The 25,173-nt window shown below is 46.4% G+C and overlaps 1 protein-coding gene across 1 annotated transcript; it reads left to right on the forward strand.

Annotated features, from left to right (window-relative positions):
- The first annotated feature begins 20,853 nt into the window (after nucleotides 1-20,853).
- Nucleotides 20,854-21,516, forward strand: RNF186 (ring finger protein 186). The gene has a single exon (XM_047085735.1). It carries the CDS (start codon nucleotides 20,854-20,856, stop codon nucleotides 21,514-21,516), a length of 663 nt encoding a protein of 220 aa, XP_046941691.1.
- The last annotated feature ends 3,657 nt before the right edge of the window (nucleotides 21,517-25,173 follow it).

Genomic DNA, 25,173 nt, shown 5'->3' on the forward strand with positions numbered 1-25,173 from the left:
TTGAGAGAGAGAAAGAGCATGTGCATTAGGGATGGGCAGAGAGAGAGGGGGACAGAGGATCCAAAGTGGGCTCCATGCTGAGAGCAGAGAGCTCAATGTGGGGTTCGAACCCACAAACCTTGAGATCATGACCTGAGCTGAAGTTGAATGTTTAACCAACTGAACCATCCAGGCGCCCCAGAGCTGTAATCTAATAAACATCACTTTAAAAAAAAAATCTTTATTTTTAAAGTTTTATTTATTTATTTTGAGAGAGAGAGAGAGCATGAGCAGGGAAGGGGCTGAGAGAGGAAGGAGAGAGAGAGAACCCCAAGCAGTCTCCGAATTTCAGCATAGAACCCGATGCCGGGCTCACACTCACAGACCATGAGATCATGAGCTGAAATTAAGAATCAGACACTTAACCGACTGGGCCACTCAGGCGCCCCAGAACTGTAATCTGATAAACATCACTTTTCTGACCATCTTAGCCAGTATAGCCAGAGAGAGGAGAGAACTTTCGTATATACTGAGTTTAAGATTTCCAGATAAAATCCAGAATATCCAGTTAAATTTGAATTCCACCATTCAACTACGGTCAACATTATAGATATACTTACATGTCTAAGTATGGAGACATGCTTACACTAAAATATTATCTGTTCTTTAACTGAAATTCAAATCTAACTGGGTGTCTTGTATTTTTATTTGTTACATATGGCAGCCCTAGAAAGAGGCGCCCTTTGGTTTTATTCTGTTTCATTTTTCCCCTCTCCTTTATCTTCCACTTCCATTTCTGTTCTTCTCTCCTATCATAAGCATCCAAATTGATTTTAATTAATATAAGTCCATCTAATATACCTTTCATTTGTTTATTTTGATATACACATAATCGTGAAACTGTATTGTACGAATGTTTTTTTAGCTCACACAATGGAATTGTACTATACATCTCATTCTGTTCCTTCTTTTTTCCTCAACCCTTTCTTCTTGAGATCTATCCATGTTGCTACATATACATCTGGATCATTAGTTCTGGGTTCATAATATTTCATCGAAAGCATTGACCAGGTTTTACCTAATAGTCCCCCAGTGGTAGACACCAAGGAAACTTCTACCTCCTGGCTCCACAAAAAATTCTGGGTCAGACTGTGTGCACATTTCATGGGTGTCAAGTCAATCTTGTATTTATTTGTATTTCTTTATCTTACAGATGTGTGTAAGAGAGTTTCTCAGAGGAGCAGTCTTAGGATTGGGATAGCTTGTTCATAGGATATACATGTACGTGATATTCAAACTATTTAACAACCATCAAGATGCAGGCACTGCCCACTCAGAACAGGCACTGCCTGTTTGGTACCCACCAGATTGGTACCCACAAAGTGTATATCTGCCTTGCAGAGGCACAAACACGGTTTCATTAGTGCAACTCAGGAATGCCTCTGCCAGACTGCACTCCACCAGCAGTGCATGAAGATCCCTTTTTTCAAATGTTGTCACCATTTGGCACTACTAATTTTTAAATTTTTGCTAATTTGATAGGTTGTGTTAGTCTTGTTGTATTTCTTTTTCTTCATCTATTTTTTATTTTTTTTTTTAAATTTTTTTTTCAACGTTTATTTATTTTTGGGACAGAGAGAGACGGAGCATGAACGGGGGAGGGGCAGAGAGAGAGGGAGACACAGAATCGGAAACAGGCTCCAGGCTCCGAGCCATCAGCCCAGAGCCTGATGCGGGGCTCGAACTCACGGACCGCGAGATCGTGACCTGGTTGAAGTCGGACGCCCAACCGACTGCGCCACCCAGGCGCCCCTCTTCATCTATTTTTTAGCCATTTGTGTTTCCCCCTTTTTCTGCAAATTGCCTGTTCATGCTTTTTGCCCATTATTCTATTGAGTTCCCACTCTTTTTTTTCCCTGCAGATATATGAGTTTCTTGCATTGCCAAGAGCAACACTGTCCAGTAGAAATATATTGTGAGCCACACATGTAATGAAAATTTTTCTAATAGCCACATTTATTTTTTTTTAATTTTTTTTTCAACGTTTATTTATTTTTGGGACAGAGAGAGACAGAGCATGAACGGGGGAGGGGCAGAGAGAGAGGGAGACACAGAATCGGAAACAGGCTCCAGGCTCCGAGCCATCAGCCCAGAGCCTGACGCGGGGCTCGAACTCACGGACCGCGAGATCGTGACCTGGCCGAAGTCGGACGCTTAACCGACTGCGCCACCCAGGCGCCCCACTAATAGCCACATTTAAAAAGTAAAAGTAAACAGGTGAAGTTAATGTTGACAATATATTTATTTAATGCAATATATCTAAAATATCATTTCAACATGTAGTCAATATAAAATTACTCAGACACATTTCATTCCTTTGTGCTTGCTTAGGCTTAGCCCACTCAAGGCTTAGCCTTTGAAAGCTCTTATGTATTTTATACTACAGTGCAGTTCAATCTGTACTAGTCACATATAAAATGTTCAGTAGCTATCTGTGGTTAGTGATATATTGAACAGTGCAGGCCTAGAACCCTGAATAAAGATAATAATTCTCTGGAGCAGGAGCAGAGAGAGAGAGGTAGGCACAGAATCTGAAGGAGGCTCCCAACTCTGAGCTGTCAGCACAGAGCCCAATGCAGGGCTCGAACTCATGAACATTGAGATCATGACCTGAGCTAAAGTCGGACGTTTAACCAACTGAGCCACCCAGGTGTCCTAGCTTTATAGTTTTTACCTTTCATATATAGGTCTTAAATCCATTGGGGATTTTTGTTTTCATATTGTAGGCAATTGGGATTCAACTTCTATTTTATAGAGTGATTTTCTCAACACCATCTACTAAATAATCTGTCCTCTCTCAACTGATTTGTGAAGCCATTTCTATCATACATCAGCATCCCATATACACAGTCTGCTTCTGAGTTGTCTGTTTGGATAGTTAATCACCACCATAACCCTTGTATTTTAAATCTGGTGATTAAATTTCAGAGAATTGGGGTAAGTGACCCAACGTCATTCAAACAGTAAGTGCTAGAATTATGACTGGAATCCAGGTATTTCTGATACTGCTCCATTAGCATTGTATTTGGCTCCGTGTAGCAGAAACCAGACTATAGGGGCTGGAACAAATGGATTTATTTTTCTTGCAACCAGTAATTCTGGAGCCAGACCACCCAGTCCAGGTACAGTGGCTCCATGATACGACCCAGGATCCAGGAGCCTTCTATCTTTCTGACCAGCCATATTGATGTGCGGTTTTTGTCTTCATGGCTGGAGGATAACTACTGCGCCTCCTGGAATATGTCTTCATTTCAAGAAGGAAGAGGTAGGAAGGGAAAGAACAAAGGCAGAAGAGCATCAGCTGAACCTGTGCTTTTTAACCAAGGAAACAATTGTTTTTCTACAGATACAACCAATAGATTTCCACCAGCATCTCCTTGGCAAGAAGTAGGCCACATGTGCACACCTAGCCACAAGAGAACCTGGAAAATGGGGAGGGGGCGTTATTTATTTATTTATTTATTTATCTATTTATTTATTTATTTTCAGCTGGGACGATTGCCACCTGTTTTAGTCTGTTTGGACTGTTATAACAAAATAGACTGGTGACTTAAAAACATCAGAAATTTACTTCTTCCAGTTCTGGAAGCTGGGAGCCCCAAGATCAAGGTCCTGGTGAGATCCGGTGAGACACCACTTCCCAGTTCATAAGCAGCCTCACATGGCAGAAGGGACAAAAGCCTATTTCATAAGGGCACTGGTCTCATTCATGGGGACGCCACCTTGTGACCTAATCACCTCCTCAAGTCCCCACCTTCAAATCCCGTCACGTTTTGGGGGGGAATTCAGCATATGAATTTGGAGGACACAAACTTCCAGCCCATAGCACCACCCAAACAAAATTTGGTTTCTGTTGAAAATTAAGAAGTGGAGAATGGATACTGAGCTGGCATCAGAATAGGTTTACTGAAAAGCTAATAAAGCTTAAGATTCAGGGTAACTCATTTGTCCACCCTCCTCCAATGCCCTATATTTAATTTTATATACTTAGTTTCATATTCCTTATCTTCACATGTTTGCATAAGAAGGGACGCAAAAGTGAATCCTGTTTAACTCTACCTAACATCCCATTTCCCAGGCTTGTTCGCAAAATTTGTCCCATGTAATAGGGTCCCACGGTACACACTTTGGGACCTGAGCTACAAGAGTGAAGGTTACTATTCTATTGGTGTGGATAACAGTCAAAACGGAGTCCCTCCTCCAGGGGTAACTTTAAATCAGGACAGGTACTAACATTCAAGTTGGGATTCAGAGCAATACTGCATAGATTTCCTTTTTAACACTGACCTTATTTTCTCTTTGGAAATGGACAGAGAACGCAGAAACTTTGTAAGGTGACCAAGTGTGGTTAGGCACAGAAGAGAGACTCAGACCCGGAAAAGGAAGGTATGCATCCCTGTTTTACCACATCCTAGCTAGGTGACCTTGGGCACATTCCTTAACCTTTCTGAGCCTTAGATTCCATGTCTAAAAACCAGGCATGCCATACCTCCCCCATAAAGAGTAAATGAGTTACCGTACCAGAATGCCTTGCATGATGCCTGACACGTAGGCGGCGCTCATTAGATGTCTGTTAGATCTGAGTCAGTTGTTGAAGCAAGAAACAGAAGTGTTCCAGGCTGAGAAGACTGCAAATGATGGGAAACAACAGACAGGTATGGAGTGTCGACGGGGGATAGAAAAGGCTGGGCGGGGGGGACAGTCCTGTATGCATAGCACAGAGTGCTAGGAAAAGCCATGAGGCTTTGACCCATGACGTGCTGGTGGCCAATCTCAGGGTTGGGAGGAATAGCATGAGGCCCAACCTAGCCCTCCCAGGACACAGGAAAGAGCCACAAAAGACCCATTTATAGATCAAGTTTCTCTCTGTTCAGCAAAGTAGACAATACCTCCCTTATTCACCATCAAAGCGTAATGTGAGGATAACATGGGATTTTGTATGTGACCCAGCTTTATTGAATCTCATAAAGTATTCAGTGGAATACACCCATATAGATAAAATTTGAAAGGAAAAGACATATAAAGAGCGTTACGTGGATCAAAGTCGGTGTTTCTGTAATGGGTGTAATGAGTGTGCATTAAATTCCCTAACGATCTGGCATAAGAAAATGTTCATTCTCTAAATCAGTTAATGAGCCCCCACCCTCCTGGCTGCCGGAAAATTCCATCTCAGTAAGATTTTGCGAAACCTTCCTCTCCCCAAAATTGTACGAAAGTCATTGGGAGCTCGTGTAATCTGGAACATGCCGGGAGAGACCCTCCAGCTATCAGCCCACACTGGACTCGCCCCAGCCTGCTTTGAAGGTGGCATTTCTGTTGCCTTGAAGCCAAGCTTATACACAAGATGTCTTTGCTCCAGTCACGGGGGGAGGGTGTCTCTGTGCCTAGAGTCAGAGCACCCTCTGCTCAGCCCACAGCCACGCCCATCAGAGGTCCTGCCAACTGTGCTTTTCCGGAACCCAGTAAATCTTTTTGTCCTACCCTTCCTATCCTCTGGGGGAGCTCTCCCCATTCCCTCCTCTGTCCCCTCCCTACTAGGACTTGCTTTTGCCACCCCTGGAAGGCCCATCCTCTCTCAGTCACCCAGGGGAGCTCAAGTCATGGGGGTGGAGGAGGGGCTCTGATTTAAGGGGGCCTGGAAACTTCTGCTTCTGGCTACCTTCTTGGGATGAAAGAGGGGAAACTACCCACCATTATGAGAACAAAAATACACATTGATGTCTCAGAAAATGATCACATAGACACAAGTAATATGTTCTTCACACTCCTTAAAATCTGATGTAAGGTGAGTTCCCTTTTATTTGTTAAAAAGAGATCCGTTTGTTTTGTGAGCCAACCCTGCCCCAGGCGGAAAACTTACACCACCAACCACATGCTCTGACCTCAGTCCCAACACCATCTGGACCGAGGCCTCCCTAGTCGCTGAGTCAGTTGTATTTGGAGGCAGACAAATTTCTTGACCATGAACGGGTAATGCTGACTCTGTGGGGTGAACAGGTCCCCTCAGAAGGTGACCAAAGAAAGGGAAAAAAATCCCAAGCCCCACCCTTCTGCCCCTCATGCCCTCACCCTCACACTCTTTCTTACATCTGGAAAATATTCTCTCTTTTCGGGTCACAGCTATTTATTTTATAGCACAAGGTCACTGTCAAGAAACAGCCCAACAATGCTGGCGATTTTTCCTGTGATGTGGGGCCAAGGCTACAAACCAGGACTTTACTCTGAGGTGAAAATAACTCTTCTGGAGGCCTCTGTGCACAGGAGGGTGGCTCCATTGCTCGTCAGATGACTTTTTTTTTTTGAAAAAGAGAAGGAAAATCACAGTTGACAGTTGACATCGGGCTCTGTGCTGACAGCTCAGAGCCTGGAGCCTGCTTTGGATTCTGTGTTCTCTCTCTCTCTCTCTGCCCCTCCCCTGCTCACGCTCTGTCTCTCTCTCTCTCTCTCTCAAAAATAAATAAACATTTAAAAAATTTAAATTTAAGACCCTAACTTAACTTACCTGAGTATCCATTGACTTGTCTTTATAATGGGTATGATAATTTCTACTTCACAGGGTTGTCAAGAATATTAAATGAAGGTATAGCAGTCTATTTCTGTTAACTATAATACACTGTACAAATGCTCTTTTTTTTTTTGCAGCACTATGGAAACAGTATGGAGATTCCGCCAAAAATATCAAAAATTAATTAGAATTACCATATGATCCAGTAATTCCACTACTGAGTATTTCCCCAAAGAAAACAAAAACACTAATTTGAAAAGATATATGCACCTTTATGTTTATTGCAACATTATTTACATTAGCAGACATGGAAGCAACCTAAGCGTTCATTCATCGATGGATGAATGGAAAAAGATATGGTGTGTGTGTGTGTGTGTGTGTGTGTGTGTGTGGTATGTAGTATATACATATATATAACAGAATATTGCTCAACCTCAAAAAAGAATGAAATTTTGCAATTTGCAGTAATATGGATGGACCTAGAGGGTATAACATTAAGTGAAATAAGTCAGAGAGAAAAATGCCATATAATTTTACTCACGTGTGGAATTTAAGAAACAAAACACATGAGCAAAGGTGAAAAAAAGAGCAAACAAAACCCCCAAATCTTAACTATAGAGAACAAATTTTGGTGGTTGCCGGAGGGGAGGTGGATGGAGAGATGGGGGGAAGGGATAAAGGGAATTAAGAGTACACTTATCATGATGAGCACTGAGAAACGTATAGAATTCCTGAATCATTATATTGTACACCTGAAACGATGTAGCACTGTGTGTTAATTATACCTGAGTAAAAAAATATATATAAATGCTCTTTATGTTTATTGCAAGCCTTGTTCAAAGAAGGGTTTGAAACAGTAACTTGAAAACAGTGACCTTTTCTTCTTCTTTTTCTAACTCAATAAGTATTTGAAATAACAAAAAATGTACCAAAAATGTTGGAAAAATGCTACAAAGAATAATACAAAAATGAACGTTCAACAATTGTCTCTTCAGTGCAAAAAAGTCCTGAGTTGTAACATTTGCTGATTTCCATGACGTAAATACTCCCGCCACAGCCAATTTGTTACTGAATGCATAGTTGGGAAGTTATAAACCTAAGACTCCAGCATACCACTGACACAAAGAACTTTTTTTCGTGGACTATTTGAGAATAAATTGCCAATCTGATGCATCACCCCCAAACACAATAGGATGTATTTCCCACAAACACAGACGTTCTCTCTTACAACCACATTAATTAAAACTATACATATCAGGAAATAAACACCATCGAATCCAGAGACCCCCTGCACGTTTCACCAATTGTCCCAACAATGTCCTTCAAGCAAAAAGATCCAGTTCAGAATCACGTGCTGCATTTACTTGTTGAGTCTCTCTAAGTCTTGTTCAATCTGGAACAGTTCCTTGGTTTTTCCTTGACTTGCCTGATCTTGACTTGCCTATTTTTTAAGATTGCAGGCCAATGATTTTATAGAACATCCCTCGATATGGGCTGGACTGATATTTCTTCACGATTCTATTTAGGTTTTGCAACATTGGCAGGAACGCTAGAGGAGCAGTTCTGAGTCCTCCCTGCGTCCCATCACGTGCAACATTCTTTAGATCTATGCCATTACAGATGATCATTTTTATCTCTTGATTAAGGTGGCATCTGGCCAGCACCATGACATTATCCTCTTTTCCTTTGGTAATTAGGAAGTATTATGTGGGGAGGAACTTTGAAACTGTGTAAATATCCCTTTCCTCATGACATTGGCAATTCACCCCTTTGTTGATTTATGCCTGTGTGGGCTCATGGTTTCCTATTTCAATTCATGAGTTTTAATCCATTATTATCATTAATTATTTTGTAGCCAAATTGTCCCTGATTTGGACATTTGCCAATCTGATGCATCACAGCGCAGTGAGACATTGTTCTTTGAACACTTCCTTTTTTGGGGGGAGGGGGGACACCGTATGATGTTCCAGGGTCACTTGGAAATGTCCGCACCCTAGCCTTGGAATCAAGCCATTTCTCCAAGGTGTTTTGCTTCCCTGGACTCCTTAGCAGAGTCCTTAGTGGAGAATGGTATTTAGAAACCAAGGTCTGGGTTGATTAGTGATGCTCCGAGGATTACTATGAGGGCATCACTGTTCCCAGGCCCGTTCAGCAGACAGAGATAAGGATACACGCACACATACGCACAAACATACCCATCTATATTTATTTCTCTATCTGTCTGTCTTTTTTTTTATGGAAAGCCATGAGTTCACATCAGCCTTGAATTCCGATTCAAAACCTCAGAGTTTATTCTAGTCTTCTCCCTCCCGTGTGTGTTATCTTCCTTCTCCAACAGTGAAAACTTAGGTCTTGCTTTTTTTTTTTTTTGAGCTATAACTCACATACCAAACCATTCACCAGTTTAAAGCGCAGTTTATTGTTTTTTAGGATGTTCACAAGGTTGTGCAAACATCACCATTATCTAATTCCAGAATATTTTCATCACCCCCAAAAAAGAAGGTCTAGACCAGTTAGGAATCACTCCCCAAATTCCTCCTCCTATCCCCTGTCACCTACCGCTAGTATAGTTTCTGACTCTACACATTTGCCTGTTTGGGACATTATAAATGGAAGCAAACAACGTGTGACCTTTACTCTCTGATTTCTTTAACTTAGTACGGTGTTTTCAAGGTTCGCCCATGTTGCAGCACGTGTCATGACTTGATTCATTTTTATAGCTGAATAATATGCCATTTAAGGATAAGCCATGTTTCGCCTATCAGTTAACGGACATCTGGGTTATTTTCACTTTTTTGGCTATTATGAATAATACTGCTATGAACATTCATTTACAAGTGTTTTTTTTTAAGTTTTTTTATTTATTTTGAGAGAGACAGTGTGAGCAGAGGAGGGGGAGAGAGAGAGAGAGAGAGAGAGAGGAAGAGAGAGAGAATCCCAAGCAGAATCCACGTTGTCAGCACAGATCCTGATGCGGCGCTCGAACTCACAAACTGTGAGATCGTGACCTGAGCCGAAACCAAGAGTCAGACGCTTAACCGACCCTCATTAACTTAACTGACCCTCATGAGGGACTCCTGAGCCACCCAGGAGTCCCTCATTTACAAGTTTTTATGTGAACATGTTATTGATTCTCTCGAGTACATACCCAGGAGTGCAATTGCTAAGTCACGTGGGAATTCTGTTTCACTTTTTGAGAAACTGCCAAAATGTTTTCCGAAGAATCTGTATGATTTACTTTCCCTCCATCAATTACGGGGCCTTCAATTTCCCCACATCAGTTACTGTCTGCGTGTTTTATTACAGGCTTCCTAGTGGATGTGAAGTGATGTCTCATTGTGGTTTTGGTTCGCATTTTGCTAATAACTAATGATACTGAGCATCTTTTCATATGTTTATTGGTCATTATTTGTGTATCTTCTGTGGAGAAATGTCTACTCCTTTGCCCATTTTTTAATTGGGTTGTCTTTTTCCTGTTGAGTCATAGGAGTTGGTTATGTGTTTTGGATACTAAACCCTTATCCGACAGAACTTTCAAATGTTTTCTTTCATTCTATGGATTTTCTTTTCACGTTTCTGAGAGTGTCTTTGAAGCACACAGTGTCCAATTTTGATCAAGGTATCTGTTTTTTTTTTCCCTTTGGTTGCTGTGTTTTACATGTCCTATGTAAGGGACCATTGCTAATCGAAAGTCATGAAGATTCCCAGCTCTGTGGTCTTCCGAGTGTTAATAGTTTCAAATATTGCATTTTGGTTTGATAAATTTTGACTTTAATTTTCACATAGGATGTCCAAACTCACTCTTTTGTACGTGGATATCCAGTAGAACCAGCATCATTTGTTGAAAAGACAATTTTTCCCCATTGAGTTGTTTTAGCATCCTCATTGAAAATCGGTTGGCCATACATGTATGATTTTACTTCTAGACTCTCAATTCAACTGAACTCTACCTCTGTCTTTCTCTAGTATCACATATTCCTGATTACTATAGCTTTGTGTCAGTTTTAAAATCGGGAACTGAGCCGTCTAACTTCATTCTTTTTAGACATTGTTCTGGCTATTCTGGGTCGAATACATTTCCATGTGAATTTCAAAATCAGCTTGTAAATTTCTGTACAAAAAGAGAAAGGGAGGTAGGTTTTCGATACGTTGTGTTTTTTTAATGTTTATTTATTTTTAGAGAGAGAGAAAGAGTGGGGAAGGTGCAGAGAGAGAGGGAGAGAGAATCCCAAGCAGGCTCCTCACTGCCAGCCCAGAGCTTGACATGTTGCTCAAACCCACAAACCACAAGATCATAACCCGAGCCAAAATCAAGAGTCAGATGCTTAACTGACTGAGTCACCCAGGCGCCCCTTGATAGATTTTGTGTGTGTGTGTGTGTGTGTGTGTGTGTGGATGCCCTTATCAAATTGAGGGAGTTCCTTTCCATTCCTAACTTCCTGAGTGTTTTCGTAATGAAAGTGTGTTGAACTTTGCCAAATGCTTTTTCTGCAACTATAGGGATGATCATATGGTTTTTCTTCTTTGTTTTATTAAAACTGTGCATTACATTAATTGATTTTTTTATATTGAACCAATCTTGCATTTCTGGGATGAATCTCTGCTGGTTATGGTGTATGATTCTTTTTATATTCTGTTGGATTTGGTTTGCTAGTTTTTTGTTGGGGATTTTTGCATCTATACTCATAAGGAATGTTGGTGTATAGTCTATTACTTTTTTCTTTGTGATGTCTCTGTCTAGTTTGGAAGAGAATGAGTTTGGAAGTATTCTCCCCCACCCCCCCCCCCACATACTTATATATTTTGGAAGAGTTGGTTTTAATTTTCTTTCTTTCTTTCTTTCTTTCTTTCTTTCTTTCTTTCGAGAATGGGGAGGGGCAGAGGGACAGGGAGAATCTTAAGTAGGCTCCACACCCAGTACAAGGCTCAATCTCATGACCATGAGATTTTGACCTGAGCCAAAATCAAGAGTCAGATGCTTAACTGACTGAGCCACCCAGGCACCCCATGTTTTAATTCTTCTTTAAACATTTAATAGAACTCATCAGTGAAGCCATCTAGTCCTATGCTTTTCTTTGTGAGAATTTTTTTGAGTATTAATCAATCTCTGTTCTTGTTATAAGTCTGTTCAGGTTTTCTATTTATTCTTGAGTCAGTTTTAGTAACATGTGTCTTTCTAGGAATTTATCCATTTCATCCAGGTTTTCTGATTTATTGACAGTATACAATTGTTCCTAATATTTCCTTATAATCCATTTTATTTATGTACTGTCAGTAGTAGTCCCCTTTTATTCATTAGTTTTGGGATTTAAGTCTTCTCTCTTGTTTTCTTGGTTACTCTAGCTGAAGTTTTGTGAATTCATTGATCTTTCCAAAGATATATCTTTTTGTTTTATTAATTTTTTCTATTATTTTTCTACCTGTTATCTCATTTTATCTTCACTATTTTCTTCTTCTGTTTTCTTTGAGTTTAGTTTCTTCTTCTCCTCCTCCTCTTTCCCCTACCCCTGCCACCCTCCTCCTACTCCTTCTTTTTCTTCTTCTGTTGGTTTTTTTGACGAAGTGCAGGTAATTCATTTGTAATTTTTTTTCTTTGTTAATACAGACGTTTACAGCTATAAATTTCCCTCTAAGCACTGCTTTAACTGCCTACCATAACTTTTGGTACAGTGTGGTTTTGTTTTTATCTAGTCAAGGTATTTTCCAATTTCTCGAGTGATTTCTTTTTTCACCAATTAATTATTTAGGAATATGCTGTTTAATTAACACATATTTGTGAATTTCCCAAGTTTCCTTCTATTATTGATTTCTAAATTTATCCCATTGTGGTCAGAGGACATACCTTATATGACTTCAGTCCTTTTAAATGTATTGAGACTTGTTTGATGGCCTAATATATGGTCTATTCTGAGAAACGTTCCATGTGCACTTGAGAAGAACTTGTAAGAAAAATAATAGATGTTGTTATGCTTTGGGGAAAGATCTTGAAGGACGCAAGAAAAGTGATGTTGCACAAAAGAGAGGAGAGAACGCCTGTGCCCTGTCCTTGGCCAGACCCAAGGGGATGGGATCGGGTTCACAGTAGAGGGGCTGGCTTTAGCCAGAAGCACAGAAGTTTACCTACGGAAGCAGGATGGGAGGCAGAGAATGTGGTGGCAGATCCTAGCAGGTGGGGAATTGAGGAGGGGCAGACTAGAGAAGTTCTCTTCTGATTGTTTCAATCTCTCAGTAAATGTGCAGCAAGGTCAACAGCTGAGATTAAAGACAGGGAAGAAGTGGGAGTTTAAGGAGAGAGAAGAAGATGCAAACTAGCCATTCTGAAGAGCGGAGAATGAATGGACTAAGGACATGGCAGGTCCTTGCCTGGCAACATGAAAGCCCCATTGGAAGATCATGCTCAGCATGGTTGTGTGTTTTCCTCCAGCCTTGGTTAGCTTCACTGGGACAGGCACAGAACAGGTAGAGAGTTGGATTTTATCAAGAAGTCAAGTGATTGTTATTATTGACCATGGAATTGTAGCTGGGGAAGGAGAGGGGTGAGGACATTTAAAGACCAGGGGCCATAAAACCCTGATAGGAACACTGGAGGTTCCAATGTCCAAGGATTGTCAGAGTTTGGATATTAAAGAAAGTGATATAGAAAGGCAGGAAGCCATAGGTGGAGATCTGGTTGCACAAAACTGATATTGTGGCTTATTGGTAAAAACAAAACACGGTCAGGGGAGTGAGAGGTTGGGTTGGATGGGAGTCAAGATCACGGGAGGTGGGTTGGTCAAGGAACTGAGAGGCCCAGGGCTTGCAAAGATCATCCACACATATATGGCAACCGTCACGAATTCAGACTGGAGTCAGGGGGAAAAGCAACAGTGAGCCAGGAGCCCAGATCGCTGGGAAACGAGAGGAATGAGCCAGAAGTCAGCAGACGACAGTAGACAGTAGACTCTGATGACAGAAGTCCAAAGCTAAGAGGCTTGGGGATGAGGGAAGGGAGAAGGGGCTACATGTTGTGGTAACGAGCAAAGAGGACAGCTGCCCACCTCCAGCCCTTCAGTATAAGGGTGCCAAGACGAGCAACAACCACCTCCTGAGAGGAGGTAGAAGGGGCAGCAGAATCCCCAGGGGGAGCTGGGTTCCTGTTAGCACGTGTGGGCAAAGGGAACATCCAGGGAAGAGGTCAGGATATGGAGATTTTTGCTGGTAACCCAATTCTGGAGGGCACAGTGGAAAGTTTTCAGGAGTCGGGGATGAGTGGGAGAAGGGGGCAGAAAAGAGCACAGTAGAGCCTTTGGGAGATTAGCAACCCAAGACGAGGAGCACCCTGGGAATCTGGAGTCCTGGTGGCTAATGACAAACACCAGGACCAAGGGGCCCGTGAGATGAGTCGGGGGGCTCAAGACAGATCGCAGTGGGGCGGTGGGAGTGCCGGCATAGGCAGGGCCGGGTGTTTGGGGCTCTTTCTTTACCCTTAAAGACACACGTTCCTCCTCATGCATTGCCGGCAAAGGAGGAATCTAACTTGGTGGCCGGAGCACGGGTGCAGAAGCCAGACCGCCAGCCACATATGGCCACCTAACTTCTCTGCAACCCGGTCTCCTCACCCACAGAGTAGAAATATTTCCTAGGTGCGTGGTGAGGAGCCAATGAAAGCATTCAACGAATGGTAGCTCTTGTGAAAGCCACACAGCTAACAGAGTCTTACCCGAAGCCAGACCGCCCCTGGACTTCCCAGTCACGTGAGCCCAAACACAGCCCTTTCCTCGTGGGCTATGCTAGCTGGAGTTGAGTTTTCTGACCCTTATGACCAAAAGATTCCTGGCACAGACACTATTTTCATCTCCGTTATTAGGCAGATGAGGAAGCTAAGAATCAGAGAGGTTAAGTTGGCTACTCCAGCTCGGATGTAAACGCAGGTCTGTCTGACCTGACAGTCTGCTCAGAAATAACCCTCCCACCGCCGACTCACAGCCCAAGGGCCCAGGAGCCTCTGTTATTTCTAGTCCAGTGTCTAGATTCTCCCAAGAAGATTCTGCGAAGGCCAGGACTGGACATTGCGGAGAAAAAAGAGAGGCTGGTTTGGCAGCCTCCTGACCTTGGGCTGATCACGCCGCACAACAGTTTAATGGGTCCCAGGCCATGCTTGGGAGGTTTAATTTTCACATGGCCCAGTGGTCCAGATCCCAGGTCTGTGCTCCCTGGAATGTGGTGAACAGAAGACAAATGGAGAGGTGTTCTCAGATAGGCACACGTTGTCTCAGGCTCCTGTATCCAGGACAGCATGAGTCAAAAGAGGCAAGAGCCCAGGGGTTTCGTTTCGAGTGAGAAATGCCACATGACACACCCACACGCTCCCCCCGCCTCCACCGTCTATCCTGTATTTACCAATTTTTCCTCTGTTCTTCTAGCTTCATGCCTTTTCTTCTCTTTTTCTACATCTCCTCTTTGCACAAACATTTTGGAATTACTTACAAAAATATATATACAGATCAAATACAAATACAAAGATTGAACATTAGACCTCAGGACTAGGTAAACCACAAACTAGAACAGGAATTGCACACTAAGGGGACTGCAGCACCATGTGCCAACTGTGATATTTCACGATTGCTATGGTTGAGCTTCCTGGTGGCCAAAGCAAAAATGGGAAACCACAATTGTGTAGTTTGGAATATCTAGGTAGTGTGGACAGACACAATCTGCCCTCGGAGGAAACAAAGCTTTTTCCAGCACTTAGCCCAAAAAAGAAAATTTTCGCATACGTGTGTGTACGGGTGACACTGAGTAGTGTCATACACGGGTGTCCCTGGCCACACCTGTGAATGGACATGCAGTAATGGGTTTCATAGGCCTGTTTCTTAGAGTGTCCTTTGAAAAAAAGCGGAGAAAATAATCCCAAATACAACTCAGTGAGAGCATTTAGAAAACACAGAGGCAGGGGTGCCTGGGTGGCTCAGTTGGTTAAGTGTCCGACTCTCGATCTCAGGGTCGTGAGTTTAAGCCCCATGTGGGGCTCTATGCTGGGTAGAAGCCTACTTGGAAGGAAGGAAAGGAGGGAGGGAGAGAGAAAGGAAGGAAAGAGAAAGACAAAAAGATGGAAAGAAAGAGAAAGAAAGAGAAAGAAAAGAAAAGAAAAGAAAAGAAAAGAAAAGAAAAGAAAAGAAAAAAGAAAAAACACAAGAGGCAAATGCAACTTTCTAATGGTTTAGTTTGACCCAATAGCATTTCCCGAACTGCTTCTCAGCACATTCAAAAGCATTCTGTGGGGAAAAGGTTCCACAGGTAGAGGAGTTCAAGATGAAATCAGGATTAAGCCCAATCAACCAGGTTTTCTAACAACGGGATTTTCAAGAGCTTTTAACACTCCAGCATCCACATGCATCTCCAAGTTCAGCTGAAGAACCCATTCTTTCCCGAGTTTATCTCTGGAACCCTCCTCTCCGCCCACTGCCAGTTTCTTGAGGAGTACCTCTGAAGAAGCTCACAGAAAGCCAGAGATCCGTGGCCCATGATGTGAGCCACGCGGATTTGGAGGAATGGGTGAGCTGTACTCCAAGGGAACTCTGAGCCAGGCGTTTAGTCCAGTTGGCCATCTGAGGTCTAAGGCCATGGCATCTCTTAGGCTTCAGGTGGTCTGCTATGCTCGCAACAAAATAAGGACACCTCTTCTTCAAACTCTTCTTCTCCAGTTTGACCTCAAGACATCACTATTCTCTCACTCCCAGCTGGGAGTGGGAACTTGAGACAGGGCCTAAAGCTCAGATTAGCAACGTCTTTGCAGGGCGCGGGGCTAGGGTTACCTGCACCGCGTGCCCAGGTGGTCCATCGGGAGAATTGGCTTTGGCTTCCCCCCTCAACAGTGAAAAGTCTGACCTCCATTGAGGCTGTACGTATCGAACTCCTTATAGCCCTGGGGCGGAGCAGGGGGTTGGGGGGGGGGAGGGGGACATTGCGTGAACCCATAGGACGAAAGAAACGACATTTCAAAGAGGAAAACAAAGTTTCATGAAGAATTAATGAGTTCGGATTGGTACAGCAGTTACAAAATATATTTTACTTGAAGATTTGGAAGGACTCTGGGTTTTCAAAGTCTAATAGCACAGCAAGCATAAACAGAACACAGAACAGCATGAAAAGGAATCCTGGCTGAATTCCGCAGGCTGAGTCTCCAGAGACAGTCTGTACGTCCCCTGAGTTAGATCTGCCTCAGGCTCCGCTCGGGCGAGTGCACACACTCACTTCTCCTGGCTCAACAGACCACCCGGGCGTCTCATCTCCGTGTCTCTGGGAGAGATCCGTGACATTACGGTTGGCGACTAAAGCAAGGTGAATGCATTACTGGGTCTCCCCTGAGCAGGGTTTGACGGAGGCAGGGGGCTCAAGTAGTCTCCTGCAATTCCCTACAGTGTGACTGTCTCCATTCAGTCAAATTAAAAACTGAGCCCCGGTGAAGTTGAAAGGACTTGCCTAGGGTCACACAGCTCATAAAGTGACGGGAGCTGGATGTCCGACTATAAAGTAGAGAGGATAGTTAAGCCAAGGCGCCTTTAAGAAACAAAGTTGGGGCGCCTGGGTGGCTCAGTAGGTTGAGCATCCGACTCTTGATTTCAGCTCAGGTCATGATCCCAAGGTCAAGGGATAGAGCTCTGGTTAAGATTTTTCTCTCTCTCCCTCTGCCCTGCTTTCTCTCTCTCTCTCTCTCTCTCTCTCAAAAAAACAGAAATGGCAGGATGTGAGAAACATGAATGAACGAAATGTGTGTTAAAAGCTGTCATCCTGGGGCGCCTGGGTGGCTCAGTCGGCTTAGCATCCAACTTCGGCTCAGGTCATAATCTCACAGTCTGTGGGTTCAAGCCCCGTGTCGGGCTCTGTGCTGACAGCTCGGAGCCTGGAGCCTGCTTCCAATCCTGTGTCTCCCTCTCTCTCTGCTGTCTCCCCCACTCTGACTTTGTCTCACTCTGTCTCTCAAAAATAAATAAACGTACGGGCGCCTGGGTGGCTCAGTCGGTTGAGCGTCCGACTTCGGCTCGCGTCATGATCTCACAGCTCGTGAGTTCGAGCCCCACGTCAGGCTCTGTGCTGATGGCTCAGAGCCTGGAGCCTGCTTTGGATTCTGTGTCTCCCTCTCTCTCTGCCCCTAACCCACTCGCATTCTGTCTCTGTCTCTCTCAAAAATAAATAAACATTAAAATAAATAGATAAATGTAAAAAAAAATTTTTTTTAAAGCTGTCATCCTTGTGGAGGGGGCGGGGGTGGTAGTCAAAGGAGCTTTTATGTTCTACTGTATACTCTTCTATAATAGTTGGGCTGTTATAACCAATATATTTTCCTAATGGTGGCCGCCCAACAATATCAAAAGGTTATTCTTTAGACACTAGCCCTAAATAGCTTTCCTTGGTCTGATGTCAAGTTCATCCAGCTAACTTCCTGATTATTTGGCTTTCCACAGAGCTGGCTAGCAGAGAGAGCGGGGCTCTGGCCAACCTGACATCACTGTGTTGTCCACCTGATTTTCTATTTCTCATTATAAATGAATGCAGCTCGACAAATTTTTCCTCCTCTTGTCCCCAACCCCTGCTAGTCTAGCAAATAGAACGGAGTATTATAGGATTCAAGTGAAAGCATCAAAAAGACACAGAGTCCCTTTGAGCATCGTAGCACATTAGCAGCATTAGTTCCCTTTTGGCCATGAACAGGCTGTCTTGTCGATGCTTGACCCTGTGTCAGGCAGCAAGTAAAGGCTCCTTTTCTTCATCTTCTGCTGTGTTACTCAGAAGCCTTTCTCATGCAAGGGACAGGAATCCAACTTGAGCTGGCTTAAGAATACAAATTGGGGGGCGCCTGGGTGGCTCAGTCGGTTGAGCGTCCGACTTCAGCCAGGTCACGATCTCGCGGTCCGTGGGCTCAAGCCCCGTGTCGGGCTCTGGGCTGATGGCTCAGAGCCTGGAGCCTGTTTCCGATTCTGTGTCTCCCTCTCTCTCAGCCCCTCCCCCGTTCATGCTCTGTCTCTCTCTGTCCCAAAAATAAATAAAAAATGTTGAAAAAAAAAATTTTTAAAGAATACAAATCGGGGTGGATTTTGTATGTCAATATAACGAAAAAACCCAAAGACAGAGCTCTCGCCGCAGGTACGGCTGGATCCAGGCATTCCAACTATGTCATCAGGGCTCTTTCTGACTCTCTGCTCCTCTTTCTGTTGTGCTGGCCTTACTCTGAGGCAGGTTCTCTGCACACTGCGGTCCTAGCAGCCCCAAAGTTCCGTCCTTCGGCTTGGAAACCCAGCGGTAAGAGAAACTTCTCAGCAGAATTGCCAGAGTTGAATCTCATTGGCTTGGTTTAGGTCACCTGCCCGTGTCTGAAGCAATTGCCGCAGCCAACAGAGTGGAAAATGCTGATCGGTCTGCTCTGAAGCCCATCACCTGCCCCCTTGCACCGAATGGGAACCATACAGAATGACAGTGGTCAGGAGCGGTGGGGGAACAGAGAGGGAAGAGGGAACAACCCATCGTCAAACTGAAGGCCAAGAAGAAACACCTTGGCAAAGTTGGGATTCGGAGGATTGGATTTCAGAGACAGAGAGGCCTGGGGGGGCGGGGTGGATGGGGTGAAGCAGGAAGGCAGTGCCTGCCCCGTGGGGTGGAGGAAAGAGCTGAATCCGAAGAGCTAGACTCTGCGTGGACCTCAACAGGCACCATGAGCGGTAAAGGACCAGTCAGTGCGTCCTTCTGGAGTCGGTGAGGCCAACGTGATGCATTTTTCTGAGGACTGGATTGTGTCACCTCGCCCTCTGATGTTCAGGGCAAAGTAGTGGGATCATGTTTTCTCAACTGCCATGCGGCTCACATCGGTCGGTCCCACAGGCGTCCCGGTGGGTGGAGTCGGCTGCCCGGAGGCCAGTGGCCTCTGCACGAGCTGACGAGATTGAGCTCCCGGACCCGCGAGGTTGGGAAACCGACCTTGGGTACTGGTAGATTCCACAAGGCCCTGGCCCCATGGGAGTCCACTTGGAAAGCTGCCAGCAGGCCTGCCCTGACCACACCCCGTCTTTGCTTCCAGGCCTCACAGTGGGCCCCCTCACAGGCTGTGCCAGGATGCCAGGAGATTGCACAGGAGGATCCCCCGGATGACGGCTTGGCTCAAAGTGATCCCAAATAAATGGCGGCTGTTCTGACAACTACTGGGTATGCATGTGTCTAGCAACAAATGGCACCTGTCGTCAGTCGTGTGGCGACAAAGCAGGCCACGAGTTTGATGCTCATGAATCCGTAGCTGTTAATACAGCTGCTGTGACTAAAAAGGAGCTGGCTCCAGCAGCAGGTGCTAAAGCCCCATGAGTTGGGGGCACCTGGGTGGCTCAGTCGATTAAAGCGTCCGACTTCAGCTCAGGTTGTGATCTCGCGGTTCGTGAGTTCAAGCCCCGCGTCGGGCTCTCTGCTGACAGCTCGGAGCCTGGAGCCTGCTTCGGATTCTGCATCTCTTTCTCCCCAGCTTGTGCTCTCTCTCTCACACACACACAAATAAACATTTAAAAATAAATAAATAAATAAATAAATACCCATGAGCTGCTCGGGTTCTGGTTTTTCTGTGTTGACCTGGGCTTTCTCCCCGCCCCCCACCACCCACCACCCACTCAGAATTCTGTTCCCTTCACTTCTCTCTTCTTCAGAGGCCACCTGTTTGCAAATGTGCACAAGGCACAAACTGTTTTCCACTGATCCTGACAGCTGGAGGGTGTCCTCTGAAACCCGGCCGTGGTGGTGTTTCTCCAAGTGGGTTCCCCAGTCCACCTTCGTCAGCATCATGACGAGACGCCTGTTAACGGTGTCTGAAGATTCTTAGATTCCCCTCCTGACCTGCCGGATGAATCTGGGGCCTGGAGATCTGTATTTTTAAAGTCTCCGGGGGGGGGGGGATGGGGGGGATTCGAATGCATCTCAAGGCTCATAAGCCACCATGTTGCCGGTACTCCTCCGGCATCTGAGGTTTCCTGACCTCAACAGGAAAGTCCTGATTCACGGCGCGGGCCCTGCCCCCTTTGGCAATTCAAAGTCTCCAGACCCACAAGTTACTGATTAACCCTAGGTTTCAAGAAGAGAAATAATAATAACTAGAGAGAAGACGTAAGATGAGACACAACCTGAGCAGCCCCGGGAGAGGGGTGCCAGACGGCTGCTGTCACCAGGCGCCTGCCGAGAAGGACAAGGGGACGTCCAGCCTGAGGTCAGACGGCAGCCAGGTCCCAGCGGCGCTGGCTGACCCCCCCGGTCAATGCCCAGGCCCCCAGCTGCCACGTCCCGCTGACTCCGTGCCCAGAATGGCCTGCGCCGAGCCCCAGCGCGTCTCCACAGGAGCCACCGCCACAGAGGCCACAGGCCCTGCTAGGGCTTATCTTGGCTCCACGGATGGCGACCTCGAGTGTCTGGTGTGCCGGGAGCCCTACAGCTGTGCCCGGCCACCCAAGCTGCTGACCTGCCAGCACCCCTTCTGTGCCGTCTGCCTGAAGCTCCTGCTGTGTATCCAGAACGACGCCTGGTCCGTCACCTGCCCACTGTGCCGCCAGGCCACCACCGTCCCCGGGGGCCTCATCTGCAGCCTGCGTGACCAGGAGGCCGTGGCGGGGCGGCTGGTCTGGCCGGAGGTGCGGCTCTGTCCTCAGGGACTGGCGGATTCCGCCACCTCGACGGCCAGGCACCCCGGCCGGGTGGCAGAGGAAGGGCAGGACGCGGCAAGTGTTAACCGCGTGGCGGCCCGGCGCCTGGCAGCACACCTGCTCCTACTGGCCTTGCTCGTCGCCCTCATCCTGCCCTTCTTCTACCCGGGCATCCTCCGGTGGGTGCTCGCCGTCATTATCACCTTGGCCCTGCTGATGCCCTCCCTTTTCTGCTGTCACCGGAGCAGCCGGGGCAGCTGCTGGCCTACCCACGGGGCGCTTTTCTGCAGAGAACAGAAACACAGCGAGATCGCTTCCATTGCCTGAGTGCGCTCCGGGCGGGCGGCGCCTGCGGACTCTTGGGCCCCATCAGGCTCACGGCGAACGGGGTCAGGGGCTACGAACTAAGGCTGGTTCCCTCGGGGGATTAAATGCCAGCTGGACTTGCAAGCCAAAGCCGGAGGGCTGTGTTGGGTCAGGAACTACGTGCCTGGATGATAGACCTCTGTCTGTTTGGGGTGGGGGAGGAGGCCCATACCATTTGGCCACAAGGGGCCTCCTGTTCCTCGGACACTAATGCTCCTGGTTTTCCTTCAGATGCCTTGATGAGGTTATTGCAAAAACAAATAGAACCAAGACCCCCTTTTTTTGCAGTTTACGTGCCTGGTTTGATTTTCTCGCTTTGTCTGGTCTTTGGCGTTTGGGGCAGTTTGTTCGGATTTGTGGCCGTCACACGTTTTTCCTCGTGGGAAGTCGGAGCCCACGGGAAGTCCTCCTGGGCTGCCCACCCCATGCCCATCCATCTCAACAAAGGGCCCGGTGGCTTCGGTGTCCCCGTGATCGCCCCCAGGGATGGAGGGGGAGAATTTGTGTGCGGGAGCGGTTCTGGGGTGGCTGGGGGTCCCACGTTTAGTTGGCAGAGTTGGGGAGGCGGGGAGAGGATGCAGGGGAATCTAGGAATTGCTCCCAGCAGCCCCACCAGGTTTCCCAGCCCCGGGTCATTGGGCTCTGGCTTAACAGAGAATCTCGGGGTTACAAGGACTAACGGCACCCACCCCCCAAACAGCAGACCCCACTGCCCAGCAGATGCACGGTCTCATGCTACAGAACCAACTCTGTACGGGTGTTGCTTTCCCGGTTTATTGCATTTCAATTCCTGTCTGAGTTTTTGTCATAAAGATAAGATGCCCCATAAATGCAACGGTCCTTGACAATAACTCCACCTTTCCTGCCCGCCCTGACAGTGCCGGTTGTCGGAAAGGCTGCTCTGGGACACAGAGGAGGCTTCTGCTAGAGGGAGACGTCTCAGCCAGAGGGGACCCTTGGGGGTGCCGGTGAGTGGAGGGCGGGAGATGATACCTTGTTTCCTTCCAAAGGCCTCGTAATTGGGAAGCGGACTTGAAACCTCAGAGGGGCTCGCTGAGGACAATGCATGGTCCTTCCCTACTGCCCCCTTCCTCCTGGTAAGATGACAGTTTCTGGCCGGATGCTCATTCCTGGAGACCGTACCTCTGTCACAGAGGAACGAGAATACTCTGCCATCAGAGCACAAAGGGTTGATCCTGGCCCCATGGGTATGTCTTGTCCAGCAAGGCCCTTGGCCTGAGTTTCATTTTCCCTGAAATGCACTAATTGGGCTGGATTACTCCTAAGACCCCTGAAGCCCAGGAGCTGAGAGCACTACTGGGTCCCTGAACGGTGGACATGAATCACCTCGCCCCCGAATTCACACGAAAGCTCAAAATATAAGTATGTGTGCAATTAGCTGTCCTTGAAGTCTGGGTGCCTTCCTTTTTTTCTTAAAAAGGTATTTCCAAGGCAACTCTGGGACACCCGTGCTATTGGCCTTATTTGCTCCTCACGCTGAGAGCGTGTGTGAGTGTGTGTACACAGGCGTGTGCCCACACACTCAGCCCAAGGCCAAGTGGAGAACACCCTGTCTGCCCAGGATGAGTAAATGATGAAAACTGTTCCACATTTCCTGAGCTGGCCTCAGGCAGGTGCAGTTTGGGATGGTTGCCAGTAGGATAGGGAAAGAACATTCTCTCCCCACTCACCTCCACTCACATTCTGTCTAGTTCTTAGACCCTCCACCAAGAAGAAAACCTGCACCGAGGTCTCAGTTGCTAATGGCAACGCTATTTCTACCATCATGATGGCGGGCGCATGTTTATTGAGTATTTATGATGCGCCAAGCGCTGCACTAACTGCTTCATACGCATCGTCTAGATGAATCTTCAGCCCAACCTTATGAAGTAGAAATCACTTTGCCAATAACGAGACTGAGGACCAGAGAGGTAAATTCATCTGCCTAAGGTCGCACAGCCAGTTGCTTCCAGAGCTCCCCAAGGAATTAATGCAGCATTCTTTCTGCTCCATTAAGCTGCCTCCTTCGCGTGCAGTTCTGAAACAACCATAAGGGTGGTTGCTGTCTGTGGGCTTGCAAGGGAAAACAGGGAACTAATCTCAAGATCCTCTGAACTCCAGTGATCAGGTGCACAGAGAAGCCGGAGAATTCCAGAACCCATTCTACGTCTATGCTAAATGTCATGCTATGTCATGCGATGTCTATGCTAAAGACAGAGAACACAGAAGTATAAAACTGCAATGGCTTTCCGAGAGACTTTTACTACCCAGCCCCAACCTCCCCTGCAGGAAGCCGTGTGGGCACATGGCCCCCAACCAGTGTGCCCTCCACCCCCACCCCCCCAGGGAAAGAGGCCCTGACAGTGCTGTCTCCACCCACTTTGAAGCCCAGCTGGTCCCAACCACCTTCTGGCCCCTGGCAGTATCTTCATGGAGAGCACTAGAGGCCAATATTGGTGCAGGCTGTCCCGGGGCCGGGGGAGAGAACGGAGAAAGCAGGCAGGGCTGCAAAAGCCTGGATGTGGAAGAAATCAGAGAGGCAGGCCTAGGCTCAAAGCTAAGTCTGACCTGGCGTGTGACCAGTAGACGTTACAGGACTTCTCTGAGCCTCACTTTGCTCACCTATAAAGTGGACAAGGATGCCACACACCTCCCAGAGCCCCCATGAGGATTCAGAGTGCTACTGGATGAGAATCCCATGTCCAAACAGGCTGCTTTTATCACCAACCAGTGACCCTGGTGGGTGAGTGGGCTTTCGGGGGGGTCTGTTCACTATGACAGCAGGCAGGGGGCTGGCCTTGACAATGGGGTGAAGCCGGTCCAGAGTAGGAGAATTGTCCAGAACGGGCCAGTCTGGTGGAGAACTTTGCACTTAGGAATTGTGCTTGGGGATTAGGAATGGCAGGGAGAGGCCAAATTTCATCCTTACTGGACCATTTCCCTATTCTGTGGCCTTCGAGTCAGACATACCTGGCTTGATTCTAGCATCACCATTCACAAGCCACCTCACCTATATCTCATAGGGTTGCTGGGTGAGTAATGAAGTCATCCATGGCTGGGCACTGGGGATCACAAGGAATTAAAGAATCGGGGGAGAAGACAAGGAGAAAGATATGGGTTGAGTTCTAGAAGGCACTAACAGGCTCATCTTATGTTATTCGATCTTATTGATAAGGAAGTCTATTAAAGCCTGGGCACTAGAATTCACCTCTTCTGTTATCGGCCTCAGCATCAGCAGCGCGTCCAACGACAATTAGCAAAATAATTGCTAACGTGACTTGGACGCACCACGTAAAGCGTATTGCATATGCCATCACGTATGCTGTACGAGAGGTACTGTTATTACCCCCAAATTACCAACGGGGATGCTGAGGCACAGAGGGATTAAGTAACTTACTCAAGATCACACAGTGAGGCAGTGGTAGGGCCAAGAGTGCACCGCAGAAGTCCAACTCCAGAGTTTGGACTTTGAGTCACTTAGCTGTATCTGATGGAACGTTCCAGGCATATCATGAGCGTTCGTGGTATGTGGGTGCATGAAGGGTGAAGAATTAAGAAGATATGGGGTTCCTCCATGTGGTTACAGCTTCCTGACTTAGTGGGTGCTGGGGGCAGGGG

Source organism: Lynx rufus, unplaced genomic scaffold (genome assembly GCF_022079265.1).
Source record: "Lynx rufus isolate CCGP_SWC_20201006 ecotype Redwood Valley unplaced genomic scaffold, mLynRuf1.p SCAF_2, whole genome shotgun sequence".
NCBI lineage: Eukaryota > Metazoa > Chordata > Mammalia > Carnivora > Felidae > Lynx > Lynx rufus.

Excerpts from the sequence above, each read along its gene's own strand:
- RNF186 (XM_047085735.1), top strand. The coding sequence starts at position 20,854 with ATGGCCTGCGCCGAGCCCCAGCGCGTCTCCACAGGAGCCACCGCCACA.